The sequence below is a fragment of the Oryzias latipes genome, chromosome 11, assembly GCF_053564925.1.
Source record: "Oryzias latipes strain Hd-rR chromosome 11, Olatipes_Hd-rR_3.1".
In the NCBI taxonomy this organism is placed as follows: Eukaryota; Metazoa; Chordata; class Actinopteri; order Beloniformes; family Adrianichthyidae; genus Oryzias; species Oryzias latipes.
The window spans coordinates 25,900,936-25,918,999 of NC_136247.1; the positions used below are offsets into that span (position 1 = coordinate 25,900,936).

The 18,064-nt window shown below is 42.7% G+C and overlaps 1 protein-coding gene and 1 long non-coding RNA gene across 5 annotated transcripts in view; one reads left to right on the plus strand and one right to left on the minus strand.

The window, feature by feature from the left end:
• Positions 1 to 11,455, minus strand: part of LOC144995396 (uncharacterized) — a 32,495-nt gene extending 21,040 nt beyond the window's left edge. The window contains exon 1 of the long non-coding RNA XR_013658937.1: positions 11,318 to 11,455. This is a non-coding gene — a long non-coding RNA (uncharacterized LOC144995396). The remainder of the gene's footprint in view (positions 1 to 11,317) is intronic.
• LOC101160329 (semaphorin-6C) overlaps positions 1 to 18,064 on the plus strand; it is a 203,229-nt gene extending 185,165 nt beyond the window's left edge. For 3 of the 4 annotated variants that reach the window (XM_078955080.1, XM_011480925.4, XM_078955079.1), the window contains exons 21-23: positions 7,730 to 7,980; positions 9,742 to 9,873; positions 11,328 to 18,064. In XM_078955080.1, the coding sequence (XP_078811206.1) occupies positions 7,730 to 7,980; positions 9,742 to 9,873; positions 11,328 to 12,629 (1,685 nt within the window). In that variant the 3' untranslated portion in view covers positions 12,630 to 18,064. The remainder of the gene's footprint in view (positions 1 to 7,729; positions 7,981 to 9,741; positions 9,874 to 11,327) is intronic. The other variant, XM_020706938.3, reaches the window with a different exon arrangement.

Below are 18,064 nucleotides of genomic sequence, written 5' to 3' on the forward strand. Positions count from 1 at the left end.
AATCTTGCGAAAGGCCAAATGATGTCAAAGCTGAATTAGATGGAACTTTTTATCATTTGGTTGCTGCTTTTGCCAAATCTGGGTAGAAACTAGATACTTTTGTCACGATGAAGCCTCTTTTATCGTATCTCAAGAGGTGAAACCATGTTAAATATGCCATTTTGGGGGTTAACTCTAAATGGACTGGAGCATTCACTTCATTTTCCTCTTTTATGAAGCCCAGATTTCCCCTGAGCTGTTGTCATGTTTCCTAAATGACTGTCTTCAGGCTCAAAGAGGGCGTTTTACACACACTTAGCCCCTCGAACCCAAATTATGGCAGAGTTTAGTGAATTCTCACCTCTAAGTGGGTTGAAATGCTTTTCTTTTCTTTTTTCTTTATCTCTAATGTTTTATTTCTGCCTGATATGGAGGGTAAAAAGGCATTTTTAAACCCAAATGAAGATTCTGCCTCAATAATGGAAGATTTCGTACACAAATACGGAAGAGCAGACGGGCAGGAAAGTAAAGCTTTTATTTCCACGATTATGAACATTTCCCTCTTATAATTACCAAGGCAAATTTTAGCATATTGCAATCAGGCTTTAATGATGGACTTTATGCTTGGTGCACTCCCAAAGTCTGGAGGAAAGGAAATTATAGAAAAATATGTAATCAGACTTCATCTAGCAAACAGTTTTTCTTGGGAAGTTTTAGTCACGATATTTCTCAGTTCTGTGATTTGTTTTATTGACTGAAACCAAATCCCAATCCAGAACTTTAGAAGTACATAAAAACAGTTAAAGGGGAAAAAAACAATCTGCTGTGTTTAAAAATCAAAGTTTTTCTTTATTTGATGGCTAAAAAAAAAAGCTGTATTAACCCTAAAATGAATCAATATTTAATAATATTGCTCAGAAATAAGATTTTGACCAAAACGTCTCTACAGATAAAAACAGAAGGTCAACAAGCAAAGCTTGTCTGAAGTTAAAAGAAATTAAACCCACAGAATAAAAACGGAATTTGAAACAAAGCTTAAAATAAAAATTCCACCATAAAGATAGTGATAGTGAAATAAAATACGTACTGCTCTGTCTTAGGTTTCCAAAAAAACAACGTTTCAGTTTATGTCCACCTGAATCGTATTGTCTGGAAGTTATTGGTGACACCCAGCCTTAATATAGACTATGAATCGTATCACCATCCCACAAATTATGATATTGTTATTAAAACAAATCTCTATACTCCTCATGATTAGCAGGAACATTTGATTAGAAATGAAGCGGTGTTGTAACTGTTCCCGTTTTTGCTCGGTTTAATATGTTTGCAGGAGGATCTCTGAATTTTTGTTTGGCCTGTGCGCGTTCCCAAAGCCTTCTGAACATCCTGATGCAGCTCGTGCCTCTTTATTCATTTCAATAATACTGGAGGCTAACGGAAAAACCACAAACTGCCAAGGCACCCAAAGGTGTGAAGAGCAGCGATTTCCAGGCTGCTTATTCCGCACGCCCACATGCACATGTACACACATCTGCGCTGTTCAAGGTGCGAATTGTCTGACCTTTGAATCAGGCATGTGTGCGTGTCTGCGTGTGTGTGTGTGCATGTGTGTGTATGTGTGTGTGCATGTGTGTATCAGCAGCGTTTTCAGCGCTGAAGCGAAAAAGTCAACCTTGACAAGGTCTCTTGTTTTTCTTTGCTCTCTCTTCAGACAAATGTCCCCTCCATCTTCCTTTTCGCTTTCATTCCGAGTCCCCCCCCCCCCCCCCCCCCCCCCCCGTCAGCCTCTCTTGTCTCATCATTTCTTTTACGTGTCAGCCTCCCTCTCTCAGTCCCTCTTTCTGTAAAGACTGTCACTGCTGTCTGGCTTCACGTGAATACCAATGGATCCTGTGGGGAACAGGCTGGATGGAGCATGCTAATGGGGGGGGTCGTTTCTGAGGATGGACTGCGGTGTTCGGACCGTCACTTTTGGCTACAGAGTTTTCATTTCTTTAATTAATGATTATTTTTTATTGATTCTGCTCCTACTGATTTTAAAGTATTTGTTTTTATTTAAAATATCGCACATCATCTTTTTGTCCTGAATGTTTAGGCTTTTTCAGTTCCCGTTTCTCCTGGCTTAATCCAGTTATATGGTTCATTTGTGAGATTGATTGAATTAGATTTCCCGGACAGACGCTATTGATTCCAGCTGAACTACAAAGATAGACGGCAGAGGAGGGCCTTCACGGCAGGATGAAGGGATGGAGAGGGGTAAGAAGTTGAAGACGGATGATGGTAGAGGCAAATGCAGGTTAAGAACGCTCTGAAAAAAGGGGGGGCTATAGAGACAGAAGGTAGGTTTTAGCCTGACAGAAGAGCAATATGCAAGAGATTTCAGCGGTGATGCCAGAAAGTTTAATGCTGACAAAGACGGGGGAAGCTTTCAAAGTGACAGAGGAAAGAAGGCAGGAAAATGGGCAGGGGAATGCAATTAGCATAATGTTTTTCTGCGTGTCTCCATCATTCTATTTATAACCGTCTGAGTGAAGGACGGGGATGAAAGGCTGCAAATAACAAACACCAAATCGTCTCTTTTAAACACGGGGGGATGCGTGTTTGTGTGCGTTAATCCTGTCTGGATGTGTAATGACTACCAAGCTCTATTTCAGGAGGACTTTTTGCATAAAAGGCGCATTTGTTCCGTGGTGTCTGATATCAAAGCAGAACCTCGGAGGGTTGGAGGCCACGCCGGCTTTGAGGTTAGAAATTGTAGTCTGTTTGAGTCCTGTGCTGTCAGGGAGCAGGGAATAAAATCCCCATCCTCCAAAACTGGCAACAGAGAAAGAAATTTTTTTTATTTATTTTTTTTGCTGGGTATTTTTGGCCCTTTGATCAGAATTTCAGGGACATGCAGCAACTGACCAATTTACTCGGCTATAAAATATTAAGACGGACTCGGCGGCTCCTTAAAGGGGCACTGAAACGTTTGTTTTCTCCAAACATTGTAGAAGCCTTGGCAGTCAAATAAATAAATAAAAATCTGATAAAAAGGAATTCAAGTTAAAAAAAAAGCTTAAAACATTCAAAGGTAACGCAATATTTCATGTTTGCACTGCAGAACTAAAATGACCAAGATTGCATGTGCAAAGGCTAATTTTCTTTGACCGTATATAAACCCTCGAGGACTCTGAGGGAGCAGACTTATAGTTTATCTTTTAACAACTCTTTATTAATATTTTCTAGTTTTTTTTAAAGAACTTTGTACTGTGTTTTTATCAGTATGTTGATATTTTATTTAGAAAGTATTCTCTTAGATGATTTATTTTAAAAAAAGTCTGTGTTTCATTTTTCAAATTTACAGAAAGTGCTCAATAAATAAAAGTTCAATTGATTGAAACTTTGTCTGCCGAGACAAATAACTGTCTTGTAGTTTTGGCGCTTTTGCTGCTGCTATTTCCCATGATGTTTAGCACATGCTATGCAATGTATGTTAGGAGAGTCAATGTTTTCTGCTCGACTGTATTTTGTTTTAACTTTGATGAAACCATCCATTTGTTCTACAAAAGAGAATACTGAATCGTTCTGACTCATCTTATTAGACAAACGTTTTGGAGGATCAATGCAAAACCGTCACAGAATGTCAGAATCTTTTTTTTTTTTTTCCAGCTGACAGTGGTTCTGAATGTGCAAAATACTCTGTAAAATGCCCTCTAAGTCAAAAAAGTACATCAGCCTGTTGAGATGTGGTCTGATCTGGTGGTTGCCCACTGACTGTGTGGCTGTGAATGTAAAGCAGAATGACCGTCATGTAAAATGAGGCTCTGCTAAGCTTTCAGGGGAAAAAAGGAGTTTAGGACAAAGAGTGATCCCTTCCAACAGGTGGAACTCTGTACATTATTATATGAATGTAAATTGTGCTAGAAAAGACCCTTTATTTCTTATGAAAACATTATTGACCTTTTGACATTTATGAGTCTTAACCCCTTCGTAGTCTCTGCCCTCACCTGTAAGTTTACCAATTGCATCAGATGCAACATTAGTAGAATTTCTAAAAGGTTTTTAACTTTGAAATTGTTGGTTCAAAATAAAACCATGCAAGAGTTATGACACAAATTGTGATAAACCTTTGCATAAATCCTTGAAACCTCGTGTTTATTGGCGGTTCGCCTGTTTTTTTTTAATGCATTTTAGAGACAGCTTTGAGCTTGCATTTGCTTTATTTTAGGATTTATACTTTTTTTTTTACTCTAAACTTTTGATCTTTATGTCAGCACGTTTGATGTTAATTTTATGTACTACTTGGAATTTGTTTTTTTTTTAATTTTTTATTATTATTGTGGAATGATTGTGTAATATAATAAAAAAAAAATTACAAAAAAAAGAAGCTAGGGGTTGCTACAGAAATATGGATGTCAAGCATTGCCACACAAAACACTACAAAAAAGGCCTTGAACTACTAAGGGTTAATAGTCATAACATATGACCCTAACTGCATTCCATTTTATGGTTTTGCTCTACACGCCACGTCTAAATGTTAGTAGACCTTAGGAATGAGGCGTTCTGAAACTATTTATTCACATCAGTGAACATCCATCCACCCAGTGGTAGATGTAAACATGCTGGATTACAGCAATGATGCTCATGTATACCCATAGTCCCTAGTCTGGATAAAACAGAAGACGAGTCATACGATCGCAATAAAAGCTCTTTACATGACATGCTGTGTGTGGAAATCCTGTCCCCTTTCAAATCGTCTCGTCACAACATTGGAGGCAACAGTAAAGGGCGTGGAAAGGGTATGAGAACGCACCAAACTGTGTTTGTTTTATTTACACAATAACTTTAGTCTAACCTGTTATAAAAAATTAAATGAAAAAGCTCAATATTCAAAGTATAGCCAAAAGTGACAAAATAGTGTATTTATTTAAATCACTTTATTATTATTATTATTATTATTATTATTATTATTATTATTATTATTATTATTTAAATACATAGAACACAACATAGAACACAAGGTGCTTGGCATAAAAGAACTATTTAAACATAAGTTAAAGCAATAAAAAGTCATAAACCACAATAGACTAAAACAGCAGCAAACAAACAATAACCATAAAGTAGAAACGCTGTGGCTAATAGTTTGAGAAGGAACTGTATAGACTAAAAGATAGAAAGGGGAAGCATATAAACACTTTAAAGCTAAATAAATACATAAAAAAGTTGAAATTAGTTTTGTAAATGTTAATTCAAAAAGATTTTAATTTGCATTTAAAATCTCCACAGAAAATCTTAAATCCTTAACAAATAAAGTATCGATTGTTACATTATTGTTAAAATGCTTTATTTATTTATTTTTAGAAACAACTAATAGACTAATTTTCTGTTTTCAGTTGGATCCTTTAAGATTTTTCAGTTTTTTTAGTTTGCTTCAACTAAAAGCTTCCCGGGTGCAACATTTGATTTAAAAATAACTGCAAAGATGATCAGAAATACCACTGAAACGACAGGCAGAAGGGCTTAAGTACTATTTCAAAATCCCACATCTGTGAGGTAAACTGGAAAATCCTCAAACTTTTTCGGAGAAGACCTAAAAACTTGAATGTGACATTTCCAGGCTGCCGATTTGTCCTTATAGTGACGAACTTTGATGAAATAAACATGTGAGCCACATGTCAGCAGTGCATGAATATCAAAGCTAATGTGCATAAAAGATGTTATTTTGTCTCCTCATTCTGACAGCCAGAATCATTTCGCAAACACAACAGGCGTTTGCTTTTGCTTATTAGGTCACAGCGGTTGTTCTCGCTGCTCTTCAGAGCGGTTCTTGTGTTCTCTACAGCCGGAATCTTAAACTTCCCGGTGACCTCGGCCGTTTGTCACGATGCTGATCTCAACAAAATTCGCCGTTTGTTTGTGGAATCGATCCGCTCCCCCGTGGTGGACGTGTGGGCGTTTCGGTGTGCGTCACCGTGGGGCCGAGGCTGAACAGATTGATGAGTCATTGCAGCTGAGAGGCTTTGATGCTGGATGTGGACCTGATGAGAAGAACGGAGCCAAACAATCATCCATCTCTTTCATCTGCCTCACGTCCCCTCTTCCTCCTCCTCTTCCTCCTGCTGTTTGCATGGCCGTATCCTTTTATCAGGCCCATCTCCAACCACTTCTCCCTCCGTTCCTCTCCTCCCTCACTGCCTTCAGCTGTTGCCCTCGTCACATCGTCCTCCATCATCCCGTTCTCTCACCTGTGAGCCACCTCCTCCTCATGATCCTCTTCGTCCTCCCTTTCTTTTCTCTTTGTTTTCACCTTGCTTTCACCTCTGTTCCATCTGTTTTTCCACTCTTCCCTCCGCTCTCTTGTCAACTTATCATCAGCAAAATTTCTGCTCGTTCAGCGAAAGACGTCTGCGGCTGTCATCAGGGAACCAGATTCAAAATCTGCATTCCACTGGGCTCTTATGCTCACTGATTTGACTTCATTGTTTCTCCTAGACCACACTTTTTAAACAGCGCGGTAATATGAATGGAAAAAACCATTTAGATCTATCTTCATCATTTTCATTTTTAAGTGAAGGAATTGGAGTTTATGAAAATGTTGTTGGGTTTTTTTATTGCATAATGCCAGTTTCATGTTCTTGTGTTTGCAGGCAGTTTTAGTCCTTTAATTGGTAAATGGCGTTTCCTTATTTTGCACTTTACTACCTTCTTTGAAGGCCCAAAGCGCCCTACAGTCACTGTCCCATTCACCCAAGTAAACATTCACAAACTGATGGCAGCAACACCGATTCCCACCTTTAACCACCAGGAGCCATGTGGGGTTCAGGGTCTTGCCCAAGGACACGTCGACGCATGTGCAGGCAGGACAGGGGGAACCGAACCTGCGATCTTTCCCATCAGAGCTGGACCGCTCTACCTCTGCACCACAGCCGCCCTCTAGAGATCTTAATGTTAGAAGGATCCGTCGTTCCTTTTATTAGAAATTGCATGATTCAACCTTTTAAGATGGTAGTAGCCATTTGAGACTTTAAGTGGCTTTACCGAAAGCCCTGGTCACAACTGCCCTTACAGGTGGATACCGGCTCCCTGCCGGTGAAAACCCACAAAACCAATGAAATCTCAAGGTTGTAGACCGCTCTGTGACCACGTAGAAAGGAAATGTTCTCTCACATTTTACGGGCGATCGGTCGTAGCAAACAAGTTAGGGGAGTCAGTGAAATGCAGGCGACATTAGACACTCAGAGTGTAGTTTGTGTGGACGTCCTGCATGCACGTGCGTATAACTTGCACACGCTGTCCGTGCGGCATTTGCGGGTGGTCAGTAAAAGGGCCAGTGCTCGTACCTAACTGACGACTCGAGTGTAGCAAGAGAACACCGCACAACAGCATCACCCACACATCACAAGTGTGTAAAACGTCCAGGGCTCTGAGCAATACTTCAGGATACACTTACCACACTCACGATGGTGGTACGTTCCATTTTCATGACTTTTCTTCAGGTGTTGCCTTAGAAACGCGCCCTGTACGAGTTCATGTGACTAAACCTGCAAACCGGGCTTAAGATGTTGCTTTTTGTTTTCAGATGAACTGTTTTAACAATTTATTTAGTATTTTATGTGGCTGTGTTTATGGACAATGGTTTTATTTTGTAATGTATGTAGAAACCCAGTAAGTGAAATGGAATACTTGAATTTCCAATCAATCAATCTTTTATCCTTTAGTTGCAGATGTAATAATTCTCTCCTCCTTTGCCCTGTTCTGTGTCTTCCAGGCGTTCGCCGTCTTCCAGAGACAGACCAGCGAGCCAGCGCTAACGTCCACTACACCCTGCTGATAGCGTGCGTTCTGGTGGCGTTCTTCCTGGGAGCCATCTTGTCGGGTTTCCTGGTGTCGTGTTACTGCAGCCGCAGCTCCTCCCACCGGGCCAGGAGGCTGGGGAAGGACCCCGAGGCGTCCCTGCCTCACGCTCTGTCGCTACGATCCTTGGCTAAACTCAACGGGCTGCTGGACGGACAGCCAAAGGTGGGTAGAGGTTTGACTCGGAGGAGCGTTTTAAAACGCTTTCATTTTCCTTTCATTTCCCCGGGTTTGATGCTCACCAGGGAGACTTTTTTTAAATGCCAGGAAATGCTAAAGTAAAAAGGAATTCTCCAAGCTGCTTTTGCAGGATTATGACCAGAGGGGGAGTGTTCAGCTTCATGGAAAGTCAAAGCAGAGAGATTTGAGCTTATCATACACACGGCTCATTGTTTTTTCCTCTTTTTTGTCATGCATTTTAAGTAGATTTTTGAGATTATATAAACAAGCTTAGAGGCTATAACGTACATATCTGAATTTTAAGAAGCATTAATATTCATCTTCTCCTCCTCCCTTCTCCCAGTGGGAAAGCGTGGAGATCATTAGAAGCTACTCTTCACTTTTTATTCTGACGTTACAATTGACTCTATTATTCTTTTATGAGGAACTCCTGGTTTTTGACTTTGCTGCTTAAATTTCACTCAGCTGCATCTTTCTGAAACGGTTGTATTTACCAGAATCTAGAATTTTATCAGGGTTACTTTCCTGGACTCTCTCAGATCCTATCAATGAACCCACGATAAATGCAGTCCCACTTTAGATTCTGTAGTTATATATTTCATCTAAGTCCCAAAAAAGTAAGGTTTATATGGCTATAAGTAAAACCAGACAATCTTGTGGTTTCCAATTCATGGATACGGAGTTATTTAGAGCATCTAATGTGACGCTCCAGCATGATTGCAGACGAAACGACGACAGAAAAGGAAAGAGTAGTTGGAAATCAACATTTTATTTTCTAGTAGGCCTGTGGGAATGTGCGACATCAACCAAACTGAAGAAAATGTTCTTATTTGAGTCCTTCTCTCTTCACTTCAGTGGGAAGTTTCAAAAATGTCTTTTTTTTCTTTCATATCTATTAAAACTGTGGAAAACCTTGGGAGGGCTGATCAAAAACAGGGTGGAAAGTGTCAGGAAGGGGCGTGTTCCAGCTCAGTGGCCTTGTGTTAGTGTCCGCTCTGTTACTGGAAGGTCGTGGGTTCAAACCCCAGGCAGAGTCATACCAAAGACTTTAAAAACGGGACCCAATGGCTCCCTGCTTGACACTCAGCATTAAGGAGTTGGATTGGGGGGTTAATCCACCGAATGGTTACCGAGCGCAGCCGTGTCTGCAGCTCACCGCTCCCCCAGGGGAGGGGTCAAATGCAGAAAACAAATTACGCGTGATATTGAGAAGACGAGCGTTTTCACGCGACTCACGACTCAGCTTTATAGCCAAGTTTTTGGTCTCACATGTGATTTTACTCTGATTTTATTATTATGGGCTGCACGGTGGCGAAGTGGTTAGCCCTCTCACCTCACTGCCTTCGACCACGTGTGGCCGGGATTGACTCTGGCAACCCCGTGACCCCGAAAGGAATAAAAACGGCTTTAGAAGATGAATGAATGATGATGAAAACATTTTCATTTATCATCTTTTATGTTTTTGTTTACCTTTGTTTAGCACATTGGTTTTCATCAGGTTTTATTATGTCAAGCTTTTAATAGACGGCGCTTTGTTCAACTTTTATGATGTTGAAGAGCTTTATGATGATGATGATGATGATGAAAAGGTTATTGCTAGTGCATGACATGTGCAGGCATTCTGCTCACACAACTTCTTATCCATTCAATTTGGACCATCTTCAAGTAAAAGTTCTCAGAAATAAACCTAGACCCGCATTCCTGGTGTTTTTGTTTTAACTTTTAATATTTTCTGTCTTTGTACAGGAAGACAAACTGGATGTTTCCACCCCCAAAATGTACAGTTCTTTCATTCCTAACGGGCGTGCCGAGCCCCACCTGCACGACCCGGGCCACCAGGGCCTGCAGCTGGGGGACCCAGAGCTCAGCCTGTCCCAGGTAAGAAGGCTCAGAGGGTAAAGGTCATGATGTCACTTACTGTTACTTACGTTTAAACCTGGAAATATGGAATAATGTTTGGGAAAAAATCCAGACAGTCTGTTTTTTTTGCATGTAAACCAACAGAAAATGAACTTTTGTTGCAAAGATGTCATTATAAAATCGTTCTGGTGTTGCTTTTTTAAAGATACCTGTCAGTAAATTGTTCCTGTCAGTAAAGAATTCTGGCCTAAATAGGTAATCTTGACAGTTTTTCGCATTCTGAAAGCCGTTTGCGGGTCACCTGGCCATCATGGGACCGGTTACGGTCCCGTTAAACACATCTGCTTGATTTGTTTCACAACTTTAGCCGAGTGAAGGTTTTAGCGCTTTAGCGGCCTCCACCCTAATTCCCACCAAACGCGTTTAGACGAAGGTCTTCCAATCACAAAACATTCAGTCCAGAAACAACCAGCTGCACTTTGGCACAAGCGATCTCCTTTTGGTCTCGTTTTTCTGCACGCCATGACTAAAAAGTGTCACTTAACCAGGATCTATGCAACAAAAGGGTAAGAAGTACTTATTATCGCTTAAGTAGATGCACTAGGCCTGCACAATAAATCACTAATTTATCATCATCGCAATATCAAGCTGTGCAATATGCATATCGCAAAAGACGGCAAAAATTGCAATAAATGGTTACATTAAATGTGTAAATTCAATCTTATGGCAGCTTGAGGCATTTAACAAATCAAATAAATCCCTATAAGCATTTGACCAATCGAATGGACTCTTTTACATCATAGACCAATCAGATGGAGCGCTTTTATGTTAGATGTTCGTCTCCTATGTAGATGTGGGTCATTTGGAATATAATTTTTAAACTGTTGCAGTGGAATGGAAATGATGTTTTTGGTTATTTTGTTCATATTCCGCAAGTTATATCGTCATCGCAATATTGATCACTAATATCGCATATCGCAGGTTTTCCTCATGCAGCCCTAATATGTACTAAGTTTGTGAATATTATAGGAAGACGACACTTTTTTGATGTGTTTTTTAAACCTAAGCATCTGTAAAATATGGCATTTCTATCACTGAATACAACACGTTTGTTTAAATTATGCCATGATGGTGACTTTGCCAGACTTTGTGAAAGAGTCCCTCAGATGTTTTGCTTCTTAACCCTTTAGCACAGCAGCTTTAGCTCCACTGTTGACCTTCTTTCCACTGACGTAACTCTGCAACCGTTCTCGCATTAACGGAAATCCAGCGGCTTCTGAAGCCGAGAAAAGCAGCCTCTGGCTGAAATGTAACCCTTTACGGTAGCGGATCATCGTAAATCAGCTGATTCACATTGACCACATTACCGGTTGAAGATTTAAGGGATTATCAGGAGCTTGAGGTGCTATGGATCATTTTACTGAATGCTTTTGTATCCCATGCTCTTCTGAAATGGTCTAACCTGGTTTTAGTCTCTGTCTCAGGGGGACGGGGAGCTCTCCGGCCTGCCAACTCCAGACTCCACCCCGGAGCTCCACGTCAGGAGCCTGAAGGCCGTCCGCCATCATCCGTACGAGAAGAGCCAGGACTGCGGCGGCGGCGCCAGGGACAGCAGCCATAAGTCGGGCCCCAGCTCCTCCGCATCCGCTCACGGCTTCATGGCTGTTGTCGGGAGCTCTCTGAACCAGCCGGTGTTTCCCTTCTCTCACCACAACCCCAACGCTCTGAGCAATGGAGCGGCTCACCGCGAAGGCGCATCCTCAACGTCGCTGCATCTCCTGGAGGAGAGGAAGATCGATGAGCGAGGCACGGCAGCATCAGCATCAGGCGGAGGAGGAGGAGGAAGAGTCCCACCTCATCACCACTCCCAACAGTCCCTTCCCCAAACAGTGGTGGACGTTTCTGCGCTGGACGAGCTGCTCAAGCACATCCACGAGGTCAGCGCGTCGGGAACCGGAGGCATCAAGGTCCTCACCTCCACCTCCTCCTCCTCGCTGTTCCCGGGGCCGTCGTCCTCCTCTGGAGGAGGACACCACAACCTTCATCACCACCATCATCACACTCCCCACAGCCAGCCTCGCACTCACCACAGCAACCACAGTCTTCACCATAGCAACCACCACAACAGCAGCAGCAGCAGCAGTCAGCATCACCAGCAGCAGATCCCCGAGACGGAGTCTGCTTCCTATTACAGTACCGCCGCTCTGCCAGGAGGGGGCGTCCCCAAACGCCTGGACACCGCCGCTCCAAACTCCACCTCATCCTCATCTTCCTCCTCCTCATCCTCCAATAACCCCACCTCCTCCACATCTATCCCTTCTTCCTCCTCCTCTTCCTCCTCAACTCCTCTTCAACAGCAGGTCATTCCTGAGCAGCCCGGGGAGGCGGCGCTTTCGGTGACACGTCATCAGCCTCAGCGCCACTCCATCATCAAAATGGGTAGTGGGGGCGGTGCCGTCCCCCGCCACCATAGCTTTAACCAACGGGGGGGGCACGCGCACTTTCTGGCCAGGATGAACACAAACAGCAGCAGCAATGGACCTCCGAGCACCGCCGCCGGCAGGAACACCAGCATTAACGGCGAGAGCCAGCGGCAGTCGGTCGCCAGCGCTTGCCTGACGCGGCAGCACAGCTACAGCGGCGGGCCGCACGTGCAGCGGGCGGCAATCATCCGAAGAACAGTGTCCCTCAAACCCAAAGTTCCGCCAAAACCACTCTTTCTGCCAAACACAGCGGCGGCGCCCGTCGAAGAGGCGGGAAAGTACAACTACTGAAACTGTGCTGGGGAGGGGGGGGTGACCCCACCCTTTACATGGCTGCGGGGTTCGTGAGGAACGCTCTCCCACATGCCCCCTGGACTCGTGCGCAGAGACTGAATGAGCGCTCTAATGGGTCCAAGTGGTCCTCATCAAACCTCACTACCGGTTTGATGAGTCGTGGTTAATCGTCCGCCGCCTGGCGCGACTGCCGCACGGAGAGAAACTCCCAGTTCCTCCTTAAAACTTCACCTTCACAAGAAAGTGAAGCAGCCTCTAAAATAAACATTCCAAACGCGGGACAAAAGACATTAACGATTCACTAGGAAGCGGCGGCTGGCCTGGAAAAAGCCCCGACTCGTGCCGTTTCCTTTGATCTGACGATCCCAGCTGTTGCACCTTGAAACAGATCCGGGGATTTGGTCGGCAAATGTTCAGAGAGCAGTGGATTGGACCGCAGACTCGAATGATCCGGGAGGCCTGCATCCTTTGGAGTGCAGCGCCAGCATTTCTCTCCTCGGGAGCAGTTACACTAAAGGAACCGACCGTCTGCTGGAGAATTCTGTTTGTTTCTGAATTTATTACGGAAATTAAAATGTAAAAAACAAAACAAAAAAAAGACGTTTACTCTCCTTTAATGCAGGGAAGAAATTCGCCAAGGCTGTTAGAGACCAATCCATCTGCAGCACTAAAGGAAACTAGAATCCAGTAGACGGATCCAAATCACAGCAAACTGCTCATGAAAAACCACAGAAATGTTCCTTTTTATACCATATTGGTATTTGAGATTAACTAATTCTGCAAATGACAAGTTCATGCTCTCAGTCCCCCTTAAGACTCCTTCATTTCAATGGCTTGTTGGAACAGATTACGTAATTGGCTCTCTTGAATTAATAATATCTCTCAAACGACCCAATTTGCTCCGTTAACGCCGCCTAATGCATCCGTGAAGAGCGCGACCTTTGCTGCATCTGTAAACATGCTCAAACGGTGTCCAAGTTGCCAGAAAATCAATCCGTTTCCGAACTGCAACTCCGAAATTCATAAGACTGAGAAACCGTTTTAATGTGACTTTAGTTCCCCAGTAAACGCCACATTTCAAAAAGCGCGGCAGGCTGCGTCCGCTTTCTGCCAGGCAGATGCATACTTTGGGGAGATTTTCAGCTGCATCTTTTTGGAATCGTTGATTCGATTTGACTTCAGTCTGCAAGGTGTGAACATTTCTGCAGGAAAAGGAGAAGAAAGCCAAAACTTTGGCTTGATTTGAAGAATCAAAGCAGTTCAGAATGAGTTCATTTAGGACAGTATGTGCATCTGTTTTAGGGCCCAAACGCTGAAGTATCCAGCCTCAGAGTCTGAGATCAAAGCTATCAGGTCTTTCTTCAGTTTGTGGAAACATTCGATGAAAAAGATGAGTGAAATTTGAAACAAGCAGCAGGTTTTGGCCGCTTTGCTCCAACAGACTCTCCGGTCTGGGTCTGCTGCAGACGGCAGGAGCGTTTCGACACAGATGGCTTAAAAATACCCGACTGTGAAGGGGATCTGCCGTTTCCGGTCCCACTTTTGCCTTCTACAATTCGTCCGTTTGTGTCCCCCTCACCATGTCGCAGATGCAGCAGGTTAGAACTTTTTTTATTTAATTTTTTTTGGAGATGAGCAGCACTGCCACCAGATACAGCAATAAGACCCTGATGGAACTCAAACATCTGCTCCAAGGCCCTTTTCTGCCGTTTGGAACCCTCTGAAAGTGAATGGGATGTGGAGGCTGAATGCTGGAAACTCCCAGTCCAACTAAAACTCCTAAAAAATGCTTTATTTACCAGGAACTGAGCTTTCTGATTATAGTAATCCAAATAACTGAAAATTAAAAACTTTTTTTTTAACTATAGGACATTTGAAATTATTCAACTTTTGATATTTAGACACATTTAAGTATCTTATGTTTAAACCAAATCCTCGCCCTCTTGGTGCATTTAAAGACTTCTTCAAAACTCGACTTTTACGTTAAAAATGACTGAAAGAATGTATGGAGCTGTGAGCAGCGTTTCTGTCAGAGCTGCATGAATCACATCAAACAAAAGACAAGTCATAAGCTGGGAATGATCACTATTTATGAGGATGTCTGTAAAAGTGTCCAAAGGGAAAACAGGCGTATGGATTAGAAAAACGCTGATCGTAAAGAAGTTCAAACGGGAGACTGATGATTAAAATGGGCTTAAGTAAGTCAGAAGTCAGGAAAGATTTAGCTTTTGTGAGGCTGACATTTGGAAATGATTTTCAGAGGAAATCCTCTTTCAAATGTTTAATACATTTATAAAAAGCATGTAAACAAAAACATGACTCTTGTATTTCAATATATTTCTAATCAAAGCTCCACTAAACAAAACTGATTAGGAATGGATGCTTTAGTCCAAAAACACTTTTAATATTTACACATATTTGGGCTTCAAAAAGATAAAGCAAACGTTTCCATGGCAACTTCATCAGGTTGGCACGGAGATTGTTAAAGAAAAAAGGTTAAAGGGGAATAGAGGGCTCTGGAAAAGGAATACTAATTCAGGATTTCTTTAGGAAATTTCAACTTCTGGGATTCAGAAAAATTGGTTTTAGAAATAAACAGAAACTTGATCCCAACTTTCTTTTCTTTTTACCTCCAACTTATTTCTCATCAGACACTTTTAGGTTTTCTTATCTGCACCAAGTCGATTAGGCAACAGCAGCTCAGCTTTAATGAAGCAGCTCTGTCTAATAAGCTTTGCAACCTTGACGCAACTTTGAACGCCCCACTGTGGGACGGACGGCTGGAGCTCCGAATCAGAAAAACCGCGTCATGGCGATGCATCCGCTGTGTCCAATCCCAGCCAGAGCTGCAGACTCCATGAAAAGAGATGATTCCACTTAAACAGAGGCTTCATGTTGGGGCTGGAGGTTGAGGGCTTACATCACCCCCCGTCTCCCTCACGGGGACTTTTTGATGTTGGTGGAGTCGGGTGGCGTTCTGTTCTCTGAAAGTGGGACGTCTGCAAGACTCAAAGATAAAAATTAGTGAGTCCAGCTGACACAAGCAGGAGAAATCTGGATTTCAGACTTAGTTGCTGCTCTAATGGCATTTCTGCTGTCTGCAGGAGGGAAAAGCAACTCTTTGCAGGCAGTGTGGCATCATGGGAATGCCGGCGCTGCGCCATAGCGTGCTGCAGCACGAGCCCTTCCGTTTTCTGTCGTTACAACACAGACTAAAAGGATTCTTGAGAAGCTTTCGTCAGAATTATGCCACTAAATCTCTTATTTGGTACTTTTAATTAAAAAAAGTCCAGAAGCGACGATAAAAAAAACATAATCAGGAAATATGAGGTTAGTTTCAATCTGAATTTAAAATAATAATAATAATAATAAAGCTGCATCGTATCGCAGGAGCTCCCTGCCCCCGCCCTCATTTTCCCCTCTGCCCCAGTCAACCCTGCCACTTTTCTTTTTTCCAGATGTGAAAAATATGATGGTTTTTAGATTTTCACAATATTCCAGTAAAATATGCAAAGGAACATCACTTTTGCAAACTTGCCACTCTAAAGCCGTTCAAAATCTAAATCTTCCAATTCCACCCCCACCCCCCAGTAGCTCCCTAATGATGCTTGAGGCAACAACAGAACAGTTTCACTTTGTAGCTGGTACTATAGGCAGCTTTTTCCAGAGGTCAGAGGTCAATCAAAGTGTATTTATGGTTCTCCACTTAAGAAGGCGACGTTTTCGTGACGTTTTCTTTTCCCATATTGTGGGATAAAGCCGAATTTCACACGTTGCCACAAAATGGCCACCAAGCCACAGGACCGGTGGCCATCCCATAATACTTTCAACACTTCCTTTGGGTATTTGGGTTTTGGTTTCATTTGCAGAATCTAAAATATTTGTTTTTTGAGCCCCGGAAGGGAATTTTGGCCCCATTTCTTTTTTTTTTTGACGGTTTTTCTGGCTGTGATGTCATCGTTTCTTTGGGTGGGGTCGTTCACTTATCCCAAAATTCATTTTCACTGGGTACTACGTGCGTGAAAAGTTTATAGCGGGGGGTCAATTTGGAAAACCATCCTTTAGTCCAGGACTTATGCGGGACAGAAAACCCTTGAAATCACCAACAGACAGGAGTTTGGTAACAGGAACATGAGGCGGACATGTTTTAGTTTCTCTAACAACCGGACCTCAGTTCAGAAATTCAAAAATCCCCATTTCCATTCCTCGTAAAGCAAAACCGTGGTAAAAGGCCCCTCCCAAAGAGTGCTGTCACTTTAAGAAGAAACCCGAGGCACGAACTGCAAAAAAGACTTTTTCTTGAGCAGAAATAGAATTATCAGGACAGAGCGAGCTAAGTGGTCTGCATGAACGTGTACACAAAAAGAGAAATCAAAGAAAAGTGGGGGGGGAAATAACCCAACCTGTCAGAGGAGCCTTCAGTTGAATTCAAAGTTCACTTTGATGCCCCTGATTCTTCAGAGGGGCTTTCATTTTGGAGCTTTGACGTGAAGATGATAATTATTGCTCATTTTCTAAAAAGCTTTTGTATGAATACGCACTTGTAACCTTGAATATGAATTTCTTTATTCATTTAGCGGTTCTCAGTTTCCATCAACTTCTTTGTGACTCTGAAGACGGACTCACAGCTCCCCCTAGTGGCCCAAAGCAGGATGACAGTCTAATGTTCAGACACTTAAGGCCTGTTCACACCGGGACGAATTTCGCCGGCGATTTTCGCCGACGTTTAACGCCTCGTGACTAAACAAAGGGCACCAATGAGAGTGTGCACACCGACGCGAAAAAACGCCAGGCGTTAAAGCGTCGGAAAAAAAAAACGCCTCGGGTTCGTTTTTTTTTTTCGACGCGTCGCGTCGAAATCTACTCGACCAATGAGAACGGCGCTTTTGCTCACGTGTCTGGAGCTTCTGAAGTTACAGTAAAACACAACTTGGGGGCGCTCAAACACAAAACTGCCTTGCTGAGCACACATACCAGCGAAGAAGATAGACGCAAAGTAGCGTCTACACTGCCGCGAAGCAATAATGACGGACATTCTAAAATATCCCCGAACCAAGCACCAGTTGGAGCAACTGGTGCTTGAAATATTCATGTTTTCTTTGTTTGATTCTGACAAGCGCGTAAATACTTGCTCTCTTCTTCTGAGTGAAAAGCGACTTTAAGAAGCGTAAAGTTGCGCAGCGCCACCTTGTGTACAGGAGTATTTCTGTTTTACATTAAGCGCCATCTAATGTCAGGGAATGAAATTGCATGTTCACTCCACTCATCGTCAGCGAAAATCGCCTGGGTGTGAACACAAAAAACGTGACGAAAAACGCTGGCGAATAACGCCTGGCGAATATTCGTCCCGGTGTGTACGGGCCTTTATGTTTTACCTTCAAACTGTTAATTAATGATGTGGATGATGTAAATAAAGCCTTCTGTGGAATATC